Source organism: Ranitomeya imitator, chromosome 5, assembly GCF_032444005.1.
Source record: "Ranitomeya imitator isolate aRanImi1 chromosome 5, aRanImi1.pri, whole genome shotgun sequence".
Lineage (NCBI taxonomy): Eukaryota > Metazoa > Chordata > Amphibia > Anura > Dendrobatidae > Ranitomeya > Ranitomeya imitator.
The window spans coordinates 196,777,598-196,795,328 of record NC_091286.1 but is presented as its reverse complement, the minus strand read 5'-3'; the positions used below and the strand labels follow the sequence as shown (position 1 = coordinate 196,795,328).

The 17,731-nt window shown below is 41.6% G+C and overlaps 1 protein-coding gene across 2 annotated transcripts in view; it reads left to right on the top strand.

Annotated features, from left to right (window-relative positions):
• ARID4B (AT-rich interaction domain 4B) overlaps positions 1-17,731 on the top strand; it is a 402,063-nt gene that overhangs the window by 41,644 nt on the left and 342,688 nt on the right. For both annotated transcript variants that reach the window (XM_069769485.1, XM_069769484.1), the window contains exon 2: positions 1,623-1,684. In XM_069769485.1, the coding sequence (XP_069625586.1) occupies positions 1,679-1,684 (6 nt within the window). In that variant the 5' untranslated portion in view covers positions 1,623-1,678. The remainder of the gene's footprint in view (positions 1-1,622; positions 1,685-17,731) is intronic.

The window sequence follows — 17,731 nt, the reverse complement described above, 5'->3', positions numbered from 1 at the left end:
ATACCTACAGTGTTATTGAAGGAGCAACATGATCAAGTTTAATATAAAATCCCAATCTTTATTAAGATATTTATATAAAATACGTAGTAAAAAATATAATGTTAGGCTACGTTCACATTTGCATTGCTGGGCGCAGCGTCGTTGACGCACACCCGACGCATGCGTCATGCGCCCCAATCTTTAATATGGGGGGCGCATGGACATGCGCCGGTATGCCTTGTACTGCGTTTTACGACGCATGCGTCATATAGACGCACAAGACAGGGCGCAGAGGACGCTACTTGTAGCTTTTCCCTGCGCTGAAAGTCTTGATCTGTAGGGTCTTATGACAACGCATGCGTCGCAAAACGCTGCATTGTGTATTTGCGTTGTTGGTTGCGTTGCGTCGCCGACGCTGCGCCCAACAACGCAAATCTGAACGTAGCCTTAACTGTCAACACAGAACATGATAACAGAAACCAAAGAACAGACCAGTATATCCTATAAGGTAAATCTAGAGTAAATGTGAAGTGAACATCTAGTATACATATCAACTGATGTCAAATTAGTTAACCTTCATATCCACAAAATTCATTCATAGGTGAATCATAAACAGTACATAGATCTAATTTTATATAAGATTTTCACAAAAGTTATTGTGGCTATGCCGGAAATCTTGTGAATTGGACATATAACAGCCAAATTGCCATGCATAAATCACACAAGTGATGAAACTGCAAAGGCGGTGAAACACGTGTCGAGGTGCGGTGAACTTGCCTTACATCCTCTCTATTATGCCACAGGTAATAGAACAAGGCATTAGTCCATATATTTTCTTAGATCCACTTGTGTGATTTATGCATGGCAATTTAGCTGCTTGCGAAGCCTCAGCCACTGGACATCGCTGTCAGTAAGGTTGCCAGACTAGTTGTGAAGAAATACAGGATGGCCGATTACTGCAAATAAACTTGCCTTTCCCAGCTACAAAGTATCCAAGCATGTATAGACAATGATGAGCTTTGTCTCTTGTATAACACATTTCTAGATGTCAAACCCATTTTTCAGATCCAAATAGCCAATGCATGAATGGCCACTTTGAGCCTGATACATAAGGACCGGTTCTTGAGTATATGTGCTGGAGTCAGATATTCCCGATATATGAAGAGGCATACACCTGTGTGCTTCGCCACAACCTAATCCAGCCCTTTCTGGAGTAAGATTTGTGGCATACCAAACGCCGCCGCTAGTCATGAATTTGATGAGTGACTGTCACCACATTATCAGATAAATAGCATAATTCTAGTGCTTCCGTCAGTTGCACCAAAATTATGCTACTTTGAAAAGCTTTTTACAGCAATTTACTGGCGTAGAAGCTTTGCTGAATCGGGCCATTCATCTCTTAGAAAGGGTCAGCATTTTATCAATTTTTTTTTCATGGTAATCTGAAATCCTGAATATTCTAGGTGCAATTGAAGACAGCAATATGAAACTGCAGTCTTTAATATTTCTGCCTCTTCCAAATTCACGTTGGCATTTTTATACAATAACTAAGCACCAAATATTTAGCTTTGGTCACGTGTCATTGTTATATTGCTGTAGTTGTTATTCAGTGTTTTATTTTCCTTTTATCTATCATTTCACAGGTCTAAGTCTGGAACCTTGAAAACTTCTCAAACATTTTCCCAACTTTGCAGTAATTATGAAGGTATGTATTAAATATTCTCTTTCTTACAATATCATGTTCGAGACAGCAGAAATCAAAGTTGATTTTGAAATAATTTGCTCATAAACCAAGATTATTCTTGAGTAAAATCTTCATTAGAAGGCTGTAAGAAAACTTTTCTGTTGTTGGCCAAGTGTGCACACACCTAAGGTTGTGGTTGCACAGGGGTGGATTCACTGCGGATTTTATATGCAGAGTCCACAGTACAAATCTGAATCACACTGCCGTTCAGTTTAAGCAAATTGTTTTTTTCAAAACCCAATTCGTGTCAAAAGAAAAAAAATCTGTATACATACAGTGTCTTGCAAAAGTATTCGGCTCCCTGGAACTTTTCAACCTTTTCCCACATATCACGCTTCAAACATAAAGATACCAAATGTAAACTTTTGGTGAAGAATCAACAAGTGGAACACAATTGTGAAGTTGAACGAAATGTATAGGTTATTTTAAGTTTTTGTGGAAATTCAAAAGCTGAAAAGTGGGGCGTGCTATATTATTCGGCCCCTTTACTTTCAGTGCAGCAAACTCACTCCAGAAGTTCATTGTGGATCTCTGAATGATCCAATGTTGTTCTAAATGCCTAATGATGATAAATATAATCCACCTGTGTGTAATCAAGTCTCAGTATAAATGCACCTGCTCTGTGATAGTCTCAGGGTTCTGTTTGAAGCACAGAGAGCATCATGAAGACCAAGGAATACATCAGGCAGGACCGTGATACTGTTGAGAAGTTTAAAGCCGGATTTGGATACAAAATGATTTCCAAAACTGTAGACAGCCCAAGGAGCACTGTGCAAATGATCTATCAGAACCCTGTCAGCACCGGCGTGCTGCCACGGCTGAGCAGGGTGACTCACCCACACTGTGGGAGATCCCGGGGTCAGATGGCACAGGGAAAGCTCAGGCAGATAGGACCTGCGCAGAGAGCTAAAGGTAGAAGGAAACAGAAGGACCTACGATCATGTGACCACAGGGGGCGGGGCTTAGCGTCCTGCTACTGAAGATAAGTGCAGTATTCTACAGGCACCCTGAAATAGAGGAAAAGAAAACTCAAGTCGTACAAACGGGGGTCAGACACAGAAAGGGCGGCGCGGTACAGAAGAGACGAGCAGAGAATAGTCAGAACGTAAGCAAGTAGTCATACACAGAGATAGCAGCGCAGTACAAAAGGGACAGACAGAACTCTAAACGGGCACAGAACCAGATCAGAACCAGACAAGCATAAATTAGCACAGGCACAAAGCACAGGCACAAAATACAGGCACAACAGGGTCACACACACTCGGCCAAGAGTCAGAGTATAAGCGACAGAGGATGGCTCCACAATGAGGCTATAAAAAGCCTCCCAAAATCCCAGAGTGAGGCCATCCAAGTTAACCCTAAAACCACCTAATCCCAGAAACTCAGCAGACCATGACAGTACCCCCCTTTTAACGGGGGGCCTCTGGACCCCCAGGTCTCTCAGGGTGTCGGGCATGGAATGCACGGACCAGGCGGTCAGCGTGTACCGATCTGGCTGGTACCCAAGACTGATCCTCCGGACCGTACCCCCTCCAATGCACCAAATATTGCAAAGACCCCGAACCCGCCTGGAGTCCACAATATGTTGCACTTCAAACTCCATATGCCCATCAACCAAGACTGGAGAAGGATAAGCGTCTGAATCCTCCCTCACTGACCCCAACGGTTTAAGTAAGGACCTATGAAACACATTATGGAGTTTTAAAGAGGGAGGCAGACGAAGGCGATAGGCTACCGGATCCACCACCTCCACGACTTCATAGGGGCCAATAAATTTAGGTCCAAGTTTGACCGAGGGCACTCGAAGGCTTATGTTCTGTGCGGAAAGCCAAACTTTATCTCCACATCGCAACATCTGAGCAGAATCCCTTTTTTTATCTGCAAAATGTTTGTATTTTTGCTGAGCTCTAGAAATATTTAGTCGAACCTTTGACCAAAGATCCCTGAGATGATTGATCCCGTCCTCTGCCCCCGGGCAACCAGAATCCATACGAGAGAATTTGCCAAAATGAGGGTTTATCCCATAATTAACAAAAAATGGTGACCTACCGGTAGACTGGTTTACTCGGTTGTTGAAGGCGAACTCTGCTAACGGTAAGGCATCAGACCAGTCGCTTTGCAGGGAAGAAGTCAAGCACCGCAGAATTTGTTCAAGCGACTGGTTGGTGCGTTCAGTTTGTCCATTACTTTCTGGATGATACACTGAAGAAAATGACAGATATCCCCAATTTTTTGCAAAATGCCCGCCAAAACTTAGACACAAATTGAGTCCCTCTATCTGACACAATATTCATAGGCACCCCATGCAAGCGTACCACCTGGGAAAGAAACAGTCTAGAGAGAGTCTCTGCTGAAGGTAAACTTGCCATGGGTACAAAATGTGCTAATTTAGAAAATCTGTACACAATTACCCAAATAACAGTATTTCCACGGGACAATGGAAGATTGGTAATGAAGTCCATGGACAAATGAGTCGATGGTCTTCCCGGAATTGGTAAAGGCACCATTTCCCCAGCCGGCCGGCAATGAGAGCTCTTAGAACGGGCACAAATTCCACATGCAGTGACATGTTTCTTAACATCCGAAGCCATTAAAGGCCACCAAAAAACTCTTGCCACTGCTTCTCGTGTGGCCGCTATACCTGGATGAGCACTCAACTTCGAATCATGGAACTCCCACAGGAGTTTGGTACGCAAATTTTGCGGAACAAATAATTTGCCTTCAGGTTTGGACATTGGCGCTGAAGATTGAGCCCCCACAATCTCCCGCTGTAATTCCGATGATACTTCAGCAACCACGATACTGGGTTGAAGAATGGGGGATGGCGGATCGGGGACGGACAATGGTTCAAAACTACGTGACAAAGCATCAGCCTTCACATTTTTTGACCCTGGACGAAAAGTAATGGAAAACTGAAATCTGGAAAAAAAAAGTGACAAGCGAGCTTGCCTGGGAGTCAGTCTCTTAGCAGATTTGATATATTCTAAATTTTTATGGTCCGTGATAACTGTAATAGGGTGAGCCGCCCCATCCAAAAAATGCCTCCATTCTTTGAATGCCAATTTAATAGCCAAGAGCTCCCTATTGCCTACGTCATAATTTCTTTGAAAAATAGGCACAAGGCCTGAGATTAGTTAGGGAAGCCGGTCCTTGTGATAACACTGCCCCCACCCCCACCTCTGAAGCATCAACCTCAACCACAAAAGCCATAGAAGGGTCGGGTTGAACCAGGATAGGAGCGGATGTGAAACAGTTTTTTAGCTTTAGAAATGACTGTTTAGCTAACGGGGACCAATTCCTGACATCTGCCCCTTTACAAGTGAGATCCGTGAGAGGCTTCGTTATCTGTGAGAACCCTTTAATAAATTTGCGATAATAATTTGCGAATCCCAAGAAGCGCTGGAGTCCCTTAAGGTCCCGAGGCTGGACCCACTCCACAATAGCTTTCACCTTCTTGGGATCCATGCGAAACCCCTGAGGTGGGATTATAAGACCTAAAAATGACAGCTCTTGAACAAAAAATGAACATTTTTTGAGTTTGACAAACAATTGATTTTCTCAGAGCCTCTGCAGTACAGTTTTAACATGTAACAAATGTGACTGTTTATCGGCAGAATAAATCAGAATATCATCCAGATATACAACTACAAAGAGGCCAATGAGGTCCGAGAACACAACATTAATAAAATTTGGGAAAACCGCTGGTGCATTGGTGAGACCAAACGGCATTACCAAGTTCTCAAATAATCCCTCAGAAGTAAGAAAAGCAGTTTTCCACTCCTCCCCTTCCCGTATCCTTATCAAATTATAGGCCCCTCTGAGATCCAATTTAGAGAACCATCTGGATCCAGAGAGCTGATTACAGAGATCAGGAATCAAAGGCAGGGGATATGTGTTCCTGACCGTGATTTTATTTAACTCTCGAAAGCCGAGGCAGGGACGTAGGCCGCCATCTTTTTTCTTAAAGGAAAAACCCAGCTGCCACTGGGGAAACTGAAGGTCTTATGTGCCCCTTACGGAGGCTCTCAGCAATATATTGTTTCATAGCCAGGTGCTCCGGACCAGACAAATTAAACAAACGAGCTTTGGGCAATTTGGCTCCTGGAATAAGATCGATGGTACAGTCAAATGGCCTATGAGGGGGTAACGCCTCGGCCTCACTTTCTGAAAAAACATCCTCAAAGTCTTTTAGGTACTCCGGAATACCCTCCAGACTAACAGAAGACATAGAGACAGGTTTTGCAATTTTCACACAAAAAACAGATTTATGGTAACAGTCGACACATTTGGACCCCCACTTGACAATCTCCCCCAATTCGCAATCAATAATAGGATTGTGGCGTTGAAGCCACGGCATGCCCAAAACCAGCCCTGCTGGCAATTTGTCCATAACAAAACAAAAATTCAATTTATTCCATGTGGGAAGAACCAATTTTCAGCACAAATTTCTCAGAAACAGAAAGAATCCCAGTTTGGGTGAGAGGAGACGAGTCGATGGCCACGGCTTTAAGTGGGGTATGAAGCCTGACTGTCCCTATCTGGTGTTGGGAAATGATATCAGAGGAGACCAGGTTGAGAGATGAACCACTGTCCACCAGTGCTGTAGAGAAAAAACGATAATTGTCTACCAACAGTTCAACCTTTAGAAAAACCTTAGCACATGAGGAAGGAAGTACCTTAAGGTCTGAGCAGCCTCCTCGACCACTACCCAGACCTAGTCGTTTCCCGTCGCCTTGGAGGACGACAGACACAAAGGACACTCTTTTTTCCAGTGACCGGACTCCCCACAGTAAAAACAGAGCTGTTTCTTCCGGCGAAGTTCCCTCTCTTTTTCTCTGATAGAGGTGACTCCAACTTCCATAGGCTCAGGAGTAGCAGATGCGATACCAGTCTCTTTGCTGCCAGAGAATATAGATGTCTCGGACTGCATGATGCCCCTAGCCCAAAGCCTGCGGTCCATACGCACTGCTTGCGTAATGGCATCCTCCAAAGTGTCTGGTGGAGGATGAAGGGCCAGTGCATCTTGGAGGCATTCAGACAGTCCTCTGCGGAATAGGCCCCGAAGGGCAGCATCATCCCACGAGATCTCCGCTGCCCAGCGTCGGAACTCTGCACAGAACCACTCAGCCGAGCGTTTAGCCTGGCGCACATTCATCACCATATCTTCAGCCATACGAACCCGGTCAGGTTCATCATATATGCGACCCAGGGCTTCAAAAAAGCCATTAACAGTCATTCTCTCCGGGGCAGAAAGCGATAAAGAAAAGGCCCATGCTTGTGCAGCACCCCGAAGTAGGGAAATGACGACCCCCACCCTCTGGAACTCGTCCCCGGATGAGCGGGGCCTTAGAGAAAAAAAAAAGCTTGCATCCTTCTTTGAAGGATCTGAACTCCCTTGTATCCCCTGAGAAAGGATCTGGCAATTTGACTGGAGATTCAGGGGACGCTAATGACACATCTCTACCCCCAGAACTAGGAGTCCCTGCAGCGACAACTCCCTGCACAATACCCACCAACTGTTGCTGGGTATGAGCCATCGCATACTGTTCCACACTGAGTGTCTGGAACATTTGTGTCAGGTTCTTGACCTGATCAGCCAAAACTTGCATGGGATCCATACTGCTCATATGCACAGAAAAAAAACAAACAAAATAAAAACACAGCTTTCCCCAACCTAAAAAAGTAGGGTCGCTTATAATATCAGAACCCTGTCAGCACCGGCGTGCTGCCACGGCTGAGCAGGGTGACTCACCCACACTGTGGGAGATCCCGGGGTGAGATGGCACAGGGAAAGCTCAGGCAGATAGGACCTGTTTTAGTTAACCCTAAAACCACCTAATCCCAGAAACTCAGCAGACCATGACATGATCATATTGAAATGGAAGGAGTATCATACCACTGCAAATCTACCAAGACCCAGCCGTCCTTCTAAACTTTCATCTCAAACAAGGAGAAGGCTGATTAGAGATGCAGCCAAGAGGCCCATGATCACTCTGGATGAACTGCAGAGATCTACAGCTGAGGTGGGTCAGTCTGTCCATAGGACAACAATCAGTCGTACACTGCATAAATCTGGCCTTTATGGAAGAGTGGCAAGAAGAAGCCATTTCTCAAAGATATCCATAAAGTGTTTTTTTAAAGTTTGCAACAAGCCACCTGGGAGACACACCAAACATGTGGAAGAAGGTGCTCTAGTCAGATGAAACCAAAATTGAACTTTTGGGCAACAATACAAACGATATGTTTGGCGTAAAGGCAACACAGCTCATCACCCTTAACACACCATCCCCACTGTCAAACATGGTGGTGGTGGCAGTATCATGGTTTGGGCCTGTTTTTTTTTAGCAGGGACAGGGAAGATGGTAAAAATTGATGGGAAGATGGATGGAGCCAAATACAGGATCATTCTTGAAGAAAATCTGTTGGAGTCTGCAAAAGACCTGAGACTGGAACGGAGATTTGTCTTCCATCAAGATAATGATCCCAACATAAAGGATGGGATCAATGGAATGGTTCACAAATAAACGTATCCAGGTGTTACAATGTCAATGTTCAGACCTCAATCCAATCGAGAATCTGCGAAAAGAGCTGAAAACTGCTGTTCACAAATGATCTCCATCAAACCTCACTGAGCTCGATCTGATTGCCAAGGAAGAATGGGCAAGAATTTCAGTCTCTCTTTGTACAAAACAGATCGACATACCTCAAACGACTTGCAGCTGTAATCGCACCAAAAGGTGGCGCCACATAGTATTAAGTTAAAGGGGCCGAATAATATTGCACGCCCCACTTTTCAGTTTTTGAATTTCCACAAAAATGTAAAATAACCAATAAATTTCGTTCAACTTCACAATTCTGTTCCACTTGTTGTTGATTCTTCACCAAAAATTTACATTTGGTATCTTTATGTTTGAAGCATGATATGTGGGAAAAGATTGAAAAGTTCCAGGGAGCCGAATAGTTTCGTAAGGCACTGTATATAATCATACAGTGAAAATGTAAAATACTTGACACTGCGAGAAGACCATCTGTCTGAGCAGATTTTGGATTCCTCATTGGCAAATCTTCCTCATGTAAACAAAGATTTAAAGAGAATGAGTTATGCCACCTAGGTTTGATTGTATATGGAATTGTTTTATTTATTTTTTTTGAGTAGGATTGGTAAGTTTAGGAAAAAAAAATGAAGAGCTGAAGAAATCTCAAACTTAAGGAGATTCCAGAATTTAAAATTGACTTCTGAAAATATATCAATCATGATCTTCTATCTGCTGCAGTCCTAAAAATATTACATGGTATCTTTGCTACTTGTCATTAAGTCTTATAATTGTGTGCATATTAGTGGAGATTAGACTGGAAAGTGATGCACAGATATGTCGATGCTCCCATTGACACTCAAGAACGAACCAAAATATTTACTTTACTAAAACAGGAGTTTAGATTTAAAAGAAACGAAGTATGACAAGTATTAATTAGGAATAATTCCAAGTTTTTGTTTTTTTCCTATTGTCCACTGATCTCCAACCATAGAATGAACTAATTAAATTCTTACTTCCTGTGAAGGGAGGTTGCTATGTATAGATTTAAATAGCTGGTATTGAGTTCAATGAAAGCTGTAAAAATTACTACACTGCTCACCCTAATGGTCATCCAGTTTGAGCATTCAAGTGGGGCTTCCATGAAATAGTTTCAAGATGTCTATGTAAAATGAAAACTCTGAATGGAGACTATCCAGGATGCAGCCCTCCCAACTTTTATAGTTTTATATTTAAGATTAAAAAAAGACACAAACCAAGTCCAAAAGATAATCCTAACATGTTGGACCAGAGGAAGGCAAAAACACCATGAAGAAGATGCTATAGGATCAATAAACATGTTATATAATATGCAAATGATAAAATCTAAGCAAAATTTAAAAACATCTTGATTTTAATTAGTATCAAATACCAGCTGCACACGCAAAAATACATGTATTTACACGCCTATGCAAGTTATCAATTAAGTTATTTCTCAACATATCCCCAAAGCTGCTTTTCAACACGACAATGTCAGGCCCGTATGTTGCCTGTGCTTCCTTGAGCAGCCTGTGCCCTATGCCACATGGAATTATTTGTCTCTGGATTTGTCTCCCACTGAGTACATTTATGCTGTTGTTAGCTGACCATTGAAAAAGGAGCTGCCGGCAGTAGATCTTGATGATTTTAGTGCCCAAGTGCATTCGTCCTGACAGAACAGCCCTCAGACAACAATTAATAATCTCAATGATATTAGCCAAGGTGTGTAAGTGCATGTATGTCTGCATGCAGCGCTCATATGCGATACTGAATAAATCATGGTGTTTTAAAAAAAAATTCCCATTTTTTTTCCTGTCATTTGCATATGATTAACATGATTATCTTCTTGTGATTTCCATAATTTCCTGACTTTTCCTTCTTGGTGTTGCAATTTCAAAGTGGAAGAGAATGAATAAGTATGTTGTAGTAAACTTTTATCTTTCTCAAAGAAATACTTTTAAATTTGGTAGTACGGTCTACCCAGTCTTTAAAAAAAAAACAAAAAAAAAACCTTGGTCTCTCCTCTCTGTCCCTGCTCTTATTTAGCTTTTGACCTTTTTATAAATTGGAGTACAAAATTGTAGACTGTCTTTCCGCTTTGCAAGTATCAGGTTAGATAATCTATGGCCCCAATTCATCAGAGCGTTTACGCCAGAAAACGATCATAAAATACTTTGAAAAGATGCAACATTTTTATGCAATGCTTAGTTTTGCAAAAATTTAGCAACTTTTCATGACCGTTTTGACCAGCTCCTCCAAAATGGGCAAATCTTTGGGTAGGACGGAGCGTGGTGATGCCTGCTCATTAGTGATGAGCGAATATACTCGTTACTCGAGATTTCTCGAGCATGCTAGGGGGTCCGCCGAGGTTTTTTTTTTTTTTTTTTTTTTTTTTAGTGCTCGGAGATTTAGTTTTTCTTGCCGCAGCTGAATGATTTACATCTGTTAGCCAGCATAAGTACATTTGGGGGTTGCCTGGTTGCTAGGGAATCCCCACATGTACTTATGCTGGCTAACCGATGTAAATCATTCAGCTGTGGCAAGAAAAACTAAATCTCCGCGCACTAAAAAATACTCGGAGGACCCCCGAGCGTGTTCGGGAAATCTCGAGTAACGAGTATATTCGCTCATCACTACTGCTCATCTATTTCATGACAGAAATAAGATTTGTGGTGAGTCAGGCGCTTCTGACTCAGTCACGTCCCCCTCATAAAGACTGGTGTGAACAACGCCAGTCTTGTTGAATCTGGTCCTATGTTCTTGTCATGAGTATTTACGCCTCTTCTAATGCATCCCATGAATGTATTTGCTTTGGCAGCAGCTGCCTGGCATTGATCACTAAAGCTGAGTTAGCTTCCACCAATACCACTAAGTTTTTTTTAGTTAAAGTTTTCCCAGTGTTTTTCTAAATTTTTAACTCCTAATTATACATTTTATTTCTTCTGCCCAAGTGCATGACCTTACATTTATCCATATTAAATTTCAATTGCTCAAAATTCCCTGTAGTTCAGAATTACTATTCACCGCCCCTCCATCTTCCCACGGTGACTTTGAAAATCACATGTACCAGGTGATTGACGTACAGAGCCTTGGGTTGGGTTTCCTATCAAATGGTAATAGATGTACAGTACAGACCAAAAGTTTGGACACACATTCTCATTTAAAGATTTTTCATGACTAGTGTACATTCACACTGAAGGCATCAACACTATGAATTAACACATGTGGAATTATATACTTAACAAAAAAGTGTGAAACAACTGAAAATATGTCTTATATTCTAGTTTCTTCAAAGTAGCCACCTTTTGCTTTGATGACTGCTTTGCACACAATTGGCATTTTCTTGCCATTCAAGAGGTAGTCACCGGGAATGGTTTTCAATTCACAGGTGTGCCCTGTCAGGTTTAATAAGTGGGATTTCTTGCCTTATAAATGGGGTTGGGACCATCAGTTGTGTTCAGTAGAAGTCTGGTGGATACACAGCTGATAGTCCTACTGATCAGACTGTTAGCTGCTTTTTTCTTGCCATAATACAAATTCTAATAAAGAAAAACGAGTGGCCATCATTACTTTAAGAAATAAAGGTCAGTCAGTCCAAAAAATTGGGAAAATTTTGAAAGTGTTCCCAAGTGCAGTGGCAAAAACCATGAGGACTGCCCCAGGAAAGGAAGACCAAGAGTCACCTCTGCTTCTGAGGATAAGTTTATCAAGTTTATCCGAGTCACCAGCCTCAGAAATCGCAGATTAACAGCAGCTCAGATTAGAGACCAGGTCAATGCCACTCAGAGTTCTAGCAGCAGATACATCTCTACAACAACTGTTAAGAGGAGACTTTGTGCTGCAGGCCTTCATGGTAATATAGCTGCTAGGAAACCGCTGCTAAGGACAGGCAACAAGCAGAAGAGACTTGTTTGGGCTAAAGAACACAAGAAATGGACATTAGACCAGTGGAAATCTGTGCTTTGGTCTGATGAGTCCAAATTTGAGATCTTTGGTTCCAACCACCGTGTCTTTGTGCAACGCAGAAAAGGTGAACGGATGGACTCTACATGACTGGTTCCCACAGTGAAGCATGGAGGAGGAGGTGTGATGGTGTGGGTGTGCTTTGCTGGTGACACTGTTGGGGATTAATTCAAAATTGAAGGGATACTGAACCAGCATGGCTACCACAACATCTTGCAGTGGCATGCTATTCCATCTGGTTTGCATTTAGTTGGACCATCATTTATGTTTCAACAGGACAATGACCCCAAACACACCTCCAGGCTGTGTAAGGGCTATTTGACCAAGAAGGAGAGTGATGGGGTGCTATGCCAGATGACCCGGCCTCCACAGTCACCAGACCTGAACCCAATCGAGATGGTTTGGGGTGAGCTGGACCGCAGAGTGAAGGCAAAAGGGCCAACAAGTGCTAAGCATCTCTGGGAACTCCTTCAAGATTGTTGGAAGACCATTCCTGGTGACTACCTCTTAAAGCTCATCAAGAGAATGCCAAGAGTGTGCAAAGCAGTCATCAAAGCAAAAGGTGGCTGCTTTGAATAACCTAGAGTATGGCATAATTTCAGTTGTTTCACACTTTTTTGTTAAGTATATAATTCCACATGTGTTAATTCATAGTTTTGATGCCTTCAGTGTGAATGTACAATTTTCATAGTCATGAAAATACAGAAAAATCTTTAAATGAGAAGATGTGTCCAGACTTTTGGTCTGTACTGTATTTTCTGGGAGGACCCCATTAAAGTGGAAATCATTCACTTGCCCAACCTTGTAAATATAAATAAACTAAGTGCCCATTTATGTTATGGAGTATTAGATGATCAAACTTAACCCCTTAATGACCACCAATAAGACTTAAAACTGACCTGCGATAAGAGTCTAGCATCCTCCAACAGTTGAGATTCCAGCAGCTGTCGGCTGTACACTACGGCTGACAACTTGCTGCATAAGCTATGATGATTGTTGGCATCGACCATGGCAGTTTAACCCCTCAAATACTGCTGTAAGTGGTGACTACAGAATCTAGGTAGTTAAGAGTGTGGGGGCTACCTCTGTAACCCCATCGGCACCCTGAGGTCTTGATATATGGCAATTCACGGCAAAATAACGGCCTTAGGGTCTGACTGCTATATCAGCCTGTTCAGAAGTTAGAAACATTTTAGGTGGTAAAAATACATTTTTTCATTCCTGTCATGTCACTTTGCAATAATTCCTGAAAAGCACCTGAAGGTTTAATAAACTACATGAAAGCAATTTTGAATACGTTGAGGGGTGCGGTTTTTAAAATGGTATCACTTTTGGGGGATTCCAATTTATAGGACCCTCAATTATTTGAAAACTGAAGTGATGCCTAAAAAAAATAAGTTTTGGAAATTTCCTTGAAAAAAATTAAATTACTGCTACATTTTTAAATTTTTTAAATCTTTTAAAATGTTAATAAAGTAAAACTACATTTTACAAATGGCGATGATGTAAAGCAGACATCAGGGAAATGTAATTTATTAATGTTTTTGTGGTGGATTAAAGGGATCATTATTCAAAGTTTGAAAATTGTTTATAAAGAAACACACAACATATCAACTTAAAGTGAATATCTCACCCCTGGAAGGTATATGACCTATTAATATGGGCATACAGGTGATAGAAATATTACACTAATCCTTCCTGTATGCCTCATATTAATGGTCTTGTTGTGGAGAAATGTTATATTCTTCCTTATGCTATTGATTTTGTTCCAGGCCCCGGGGCATGTGGTGCCTGGAAGAAATCCCTGCCTACTCCCATGCACATCAGTTATGGTGCCAGAATCCCACAACTGTGCTCTGCATTCCTTTAGAAATATGTACCTCTTCTTCTCTTTATGGGAACTGCATTCCCGGAGGGGTGACAGATTCCCTTTAAATTTACCATTATCATAAAGTATAATGTGTCGCGAAAAAACAATATCCAAATCAATGGGATATGTTGAAGCATTCCAGAGTTCTTGCTACATAAAGTGACAATGGTCAGATGTAAGAAATTTGGCCTCGTCATTAAGGGGTTAAAGAAGAGAGCTATCTTATGTACGCAAAATAATTGTTTGTTTTTTTTCTTTTACAATTTTTTTTTTATTACACAGCATTAAAGCTTTACATGTCATTTATTCTGTTTTATAGTTTTTCCTCTGCATGAAAATCCCAGACTACAGAATTTTTGCACTATGCTTGTTTTTCTTCAATGCAATGCTCCTCTATCGTGTTTACAACAGGTTTCTTATTTATAGTGGTGATCAAAAAAAAATTCCATACGTACTTACAATTCTGTTTTTTGTGTTTGTTTGTTTTTTTTCTTTAACATATTTAGAACATTGGGTTTGCTGCCGATACAAATTGTTTTCTCATTTAGCGTTCATGCCTTGTATGTAACTATGTACATTTTATTTTTTTAGAATACTCTATTTAATAAAGAGTTCACAGACAACTGTAGGAAATAAACAGAAAAATCTCATGTTGCCGCATTTGTCCTTTTTTTTTATAATCATTTGTATATGTCACTTTACTAGTGATGAGTGAATGTGCTCAGATTACTTCTTATCCGAGCATGCTCTGGTGTTTTCCGAGTATCTTAGGAGTGCTCGTATATTATGTTCTCCTCCCTGTGGCTAAATGATTGGCGGTTGTTAGATTCAACACATGCGGGGATTCCCTAACAAATAGACAACCTCAAAACATGCAGGGATTGCCTAAAAACCCCAAATCCATGCAGCCACAGGGATGAGAACATAATATAAGATCACTCCCAAGATACTCAGATAAGTCTTTATCCCAGCACATTCTCTCATCACTAATCTTTACACATCTTGGTTTTGTTAATTGTGTCAATTTAGATGAATTATTCAGAAGAGAATTATACAATTTATTTTAACAATAACTTTTCAATATGAAAAATCAGTTTATAACTAAGTCATCCAATGAAAGAATAACCTGCATAATCCTGAAGAAGGTTAGTCGATCTATAAAACTCTTTCCTCTAGCTCTGCACTTTATGGCCCCATTACTCCTTGTTCAGCCGAGTAAACAATAGCAGCAGTATCCCCTTGCATATGGTTAAAGATGGTGGCGATCCCATGATGTACGTATTAGATTTTCCATTTCAACTTCCCTAAGGACGTTTTTTTTAACCTTGAATTGTGACTATACCTCTTCCATTTGCCTTACATGTATCAGTGTTACTTTGCTCTATTTGCATGTACTTTTTCAAGTTTGTGTTTAACTTTATCATCTCATTCATTTTTATTTGCATTACATTACTTTAGAGGCATATAGAATATTATTATTATACTTACTTACCGTATTTTTCGCTTTGTAAGACGCTCCGGATTATAAGACGCACCCCAAATTTTGAGGAGAAAAATAGGAAAAAACTTTTTTTAATAAATTGGTGGGGCGTCTTATAATCCATGCGTCTTATTACTTACCAGGGGTTGTGGCTGTGGTGGATCAGGGTCCCAGGGTCGTTGCTGGAGGCAGGAGTGAAGCATTGCTGCAGGCTGGGATGAGGGGGTCTGCAGGGGGCTCCTGTGCTACAGGGGGGCTCCTGTGCTGCAGGCTGGGATGAAGGGTCTGCAGGGGGGCTCCTGTACTGCAGGGCTGTCTCCGATGCTGCAGGGCTGTCTCCGGTGCTGCGGGGGGCTCTGGCGACATTTTGTGAAAGGCCAGAGCCCCCGGCAGTTCGTCCACGCGTTCCTGTATGACTGACTCCAGGAAAATGGCCGCCGGAATCTCGAGAGATGAGATCTCAGCGCTGAAATCTCATCTCCCGAGATTCCGGCAGCCATTTTCCCGGAATTAGTCATACTGGAACGCAAGGACGAACTGCCGGGGGGCTCTGGTCTTTCACAAAATGTTGCCAGAGCCCCCCGCAGCACCGGAGCCTCCAGCATCACCCGGGGCAGCAGCGGACAACCCCGGCAGCGGCGTCGGCGGGCAGTAGCGGCGGCGGACAACCCCTCATCCCAGCCTGTAATGGTAAGCGGTATATCCGCTTTGTTAGACGCACCCACATTTCCCCCCCAAATTTGGGGGAAAGTGCATCTTACAAAGCGGAAAATACGGTATATAGCGCCATTAAATCCACAGCGCTTTACAGACAGATGTTGTCAGCACTGTCCCTGATAAACCCAGAGAAAACCCACACAAACACGAGAACATACAAAATCCTTGCAGATGTTGTCCTTAGTGGGATTTGACTCCAGCGCCTCAAGGCTGCAGTGCTATCCACTGAGCCATCATGCTGCCATATATATACATATGGAATAAATACACCTATGCATCCTTGGTTTAGTCTTGCACATTTTGCTTCTTTTCCTGTGTAAGGTATAGGTAATTCTATATACATTCTATTAGTCTTTTATTACATGATTCTTGTGTCCATTGCTATTTACTTGGTCTGGTTTGTTGTTCAGGGAGGATGGTTAGTGGGCAAATGGGGTGATTTTACGTGATTAAGATTATATTTTATCCTAGGCAGATTCCTTATTCAGCACAGCCTGCCTGCTTGGGCATATTATGTGTTCTGGAGCATTTGTTGCGGTAATGTGCAGGGGAAGGTTTGGCTATACAAATCTTGTCCAATAGGACTCTACTTATACCACTAGTCACAGATCGCAACTCTATATAGTAATGGAATAAGGCTAACGGGCATCATAAGCACCAAGAAAAACAAATGGCAGGCAGGCATTACACACAGAGTGAGTTACACGCTGTGTGCCCAGTTATTGGGCGAGTGAATATTTTGACCATATAATCATTGTTATGAAGAGTTTCCAACTCCCTGTTGTGTAAACTTGATTGCTGATTGTATGAAGCAGATCATGTTATGTGTATCTGTATGAGCATGGTGTGACTGAAGGATATGGGCTCATACCCATATGTATGAAAAAAATTTCCGATATCAGGACTGAAAAAACGGACGGTCATGCGAGTAAAATCTGATTTTTCCCACCTAGCTTCCGAATTACATCCGAATGCAGTGCGATTGCTATCCAATTGCAATGCGATTTTAACATGACCTTTTACATACAGCTATTGTCATTTACACATCGTGTTCAAAGGAAATATTCTTAAAAAAAAAAAAATAATATATATATATATATATATATATATATATATCAGTGGGGCAAAAAAGTATTTAGTCAGTCAGCAATAGTGCAAGTTCCACCACTTAAAAAGATGAGAGGCGTCTGTAATTTACATCATAGGTAGACCTCAACTATGGGAGACAAACTGAGAAAAAAAAATCCAGAAAATCACATTGTCTGTTTTTTTAACATTTTATTTGCATATTATGGTGGAAAATAAGTATTTGGTCAGAAACAAAATTTCATCTCAATACTTTGTAATATATTCTTTGTTGGCAATGACAGAGGTCAAACGATTTCTGTAAGTCTTCACAAGGTTGCCACACACTGTTGTTGGTATGT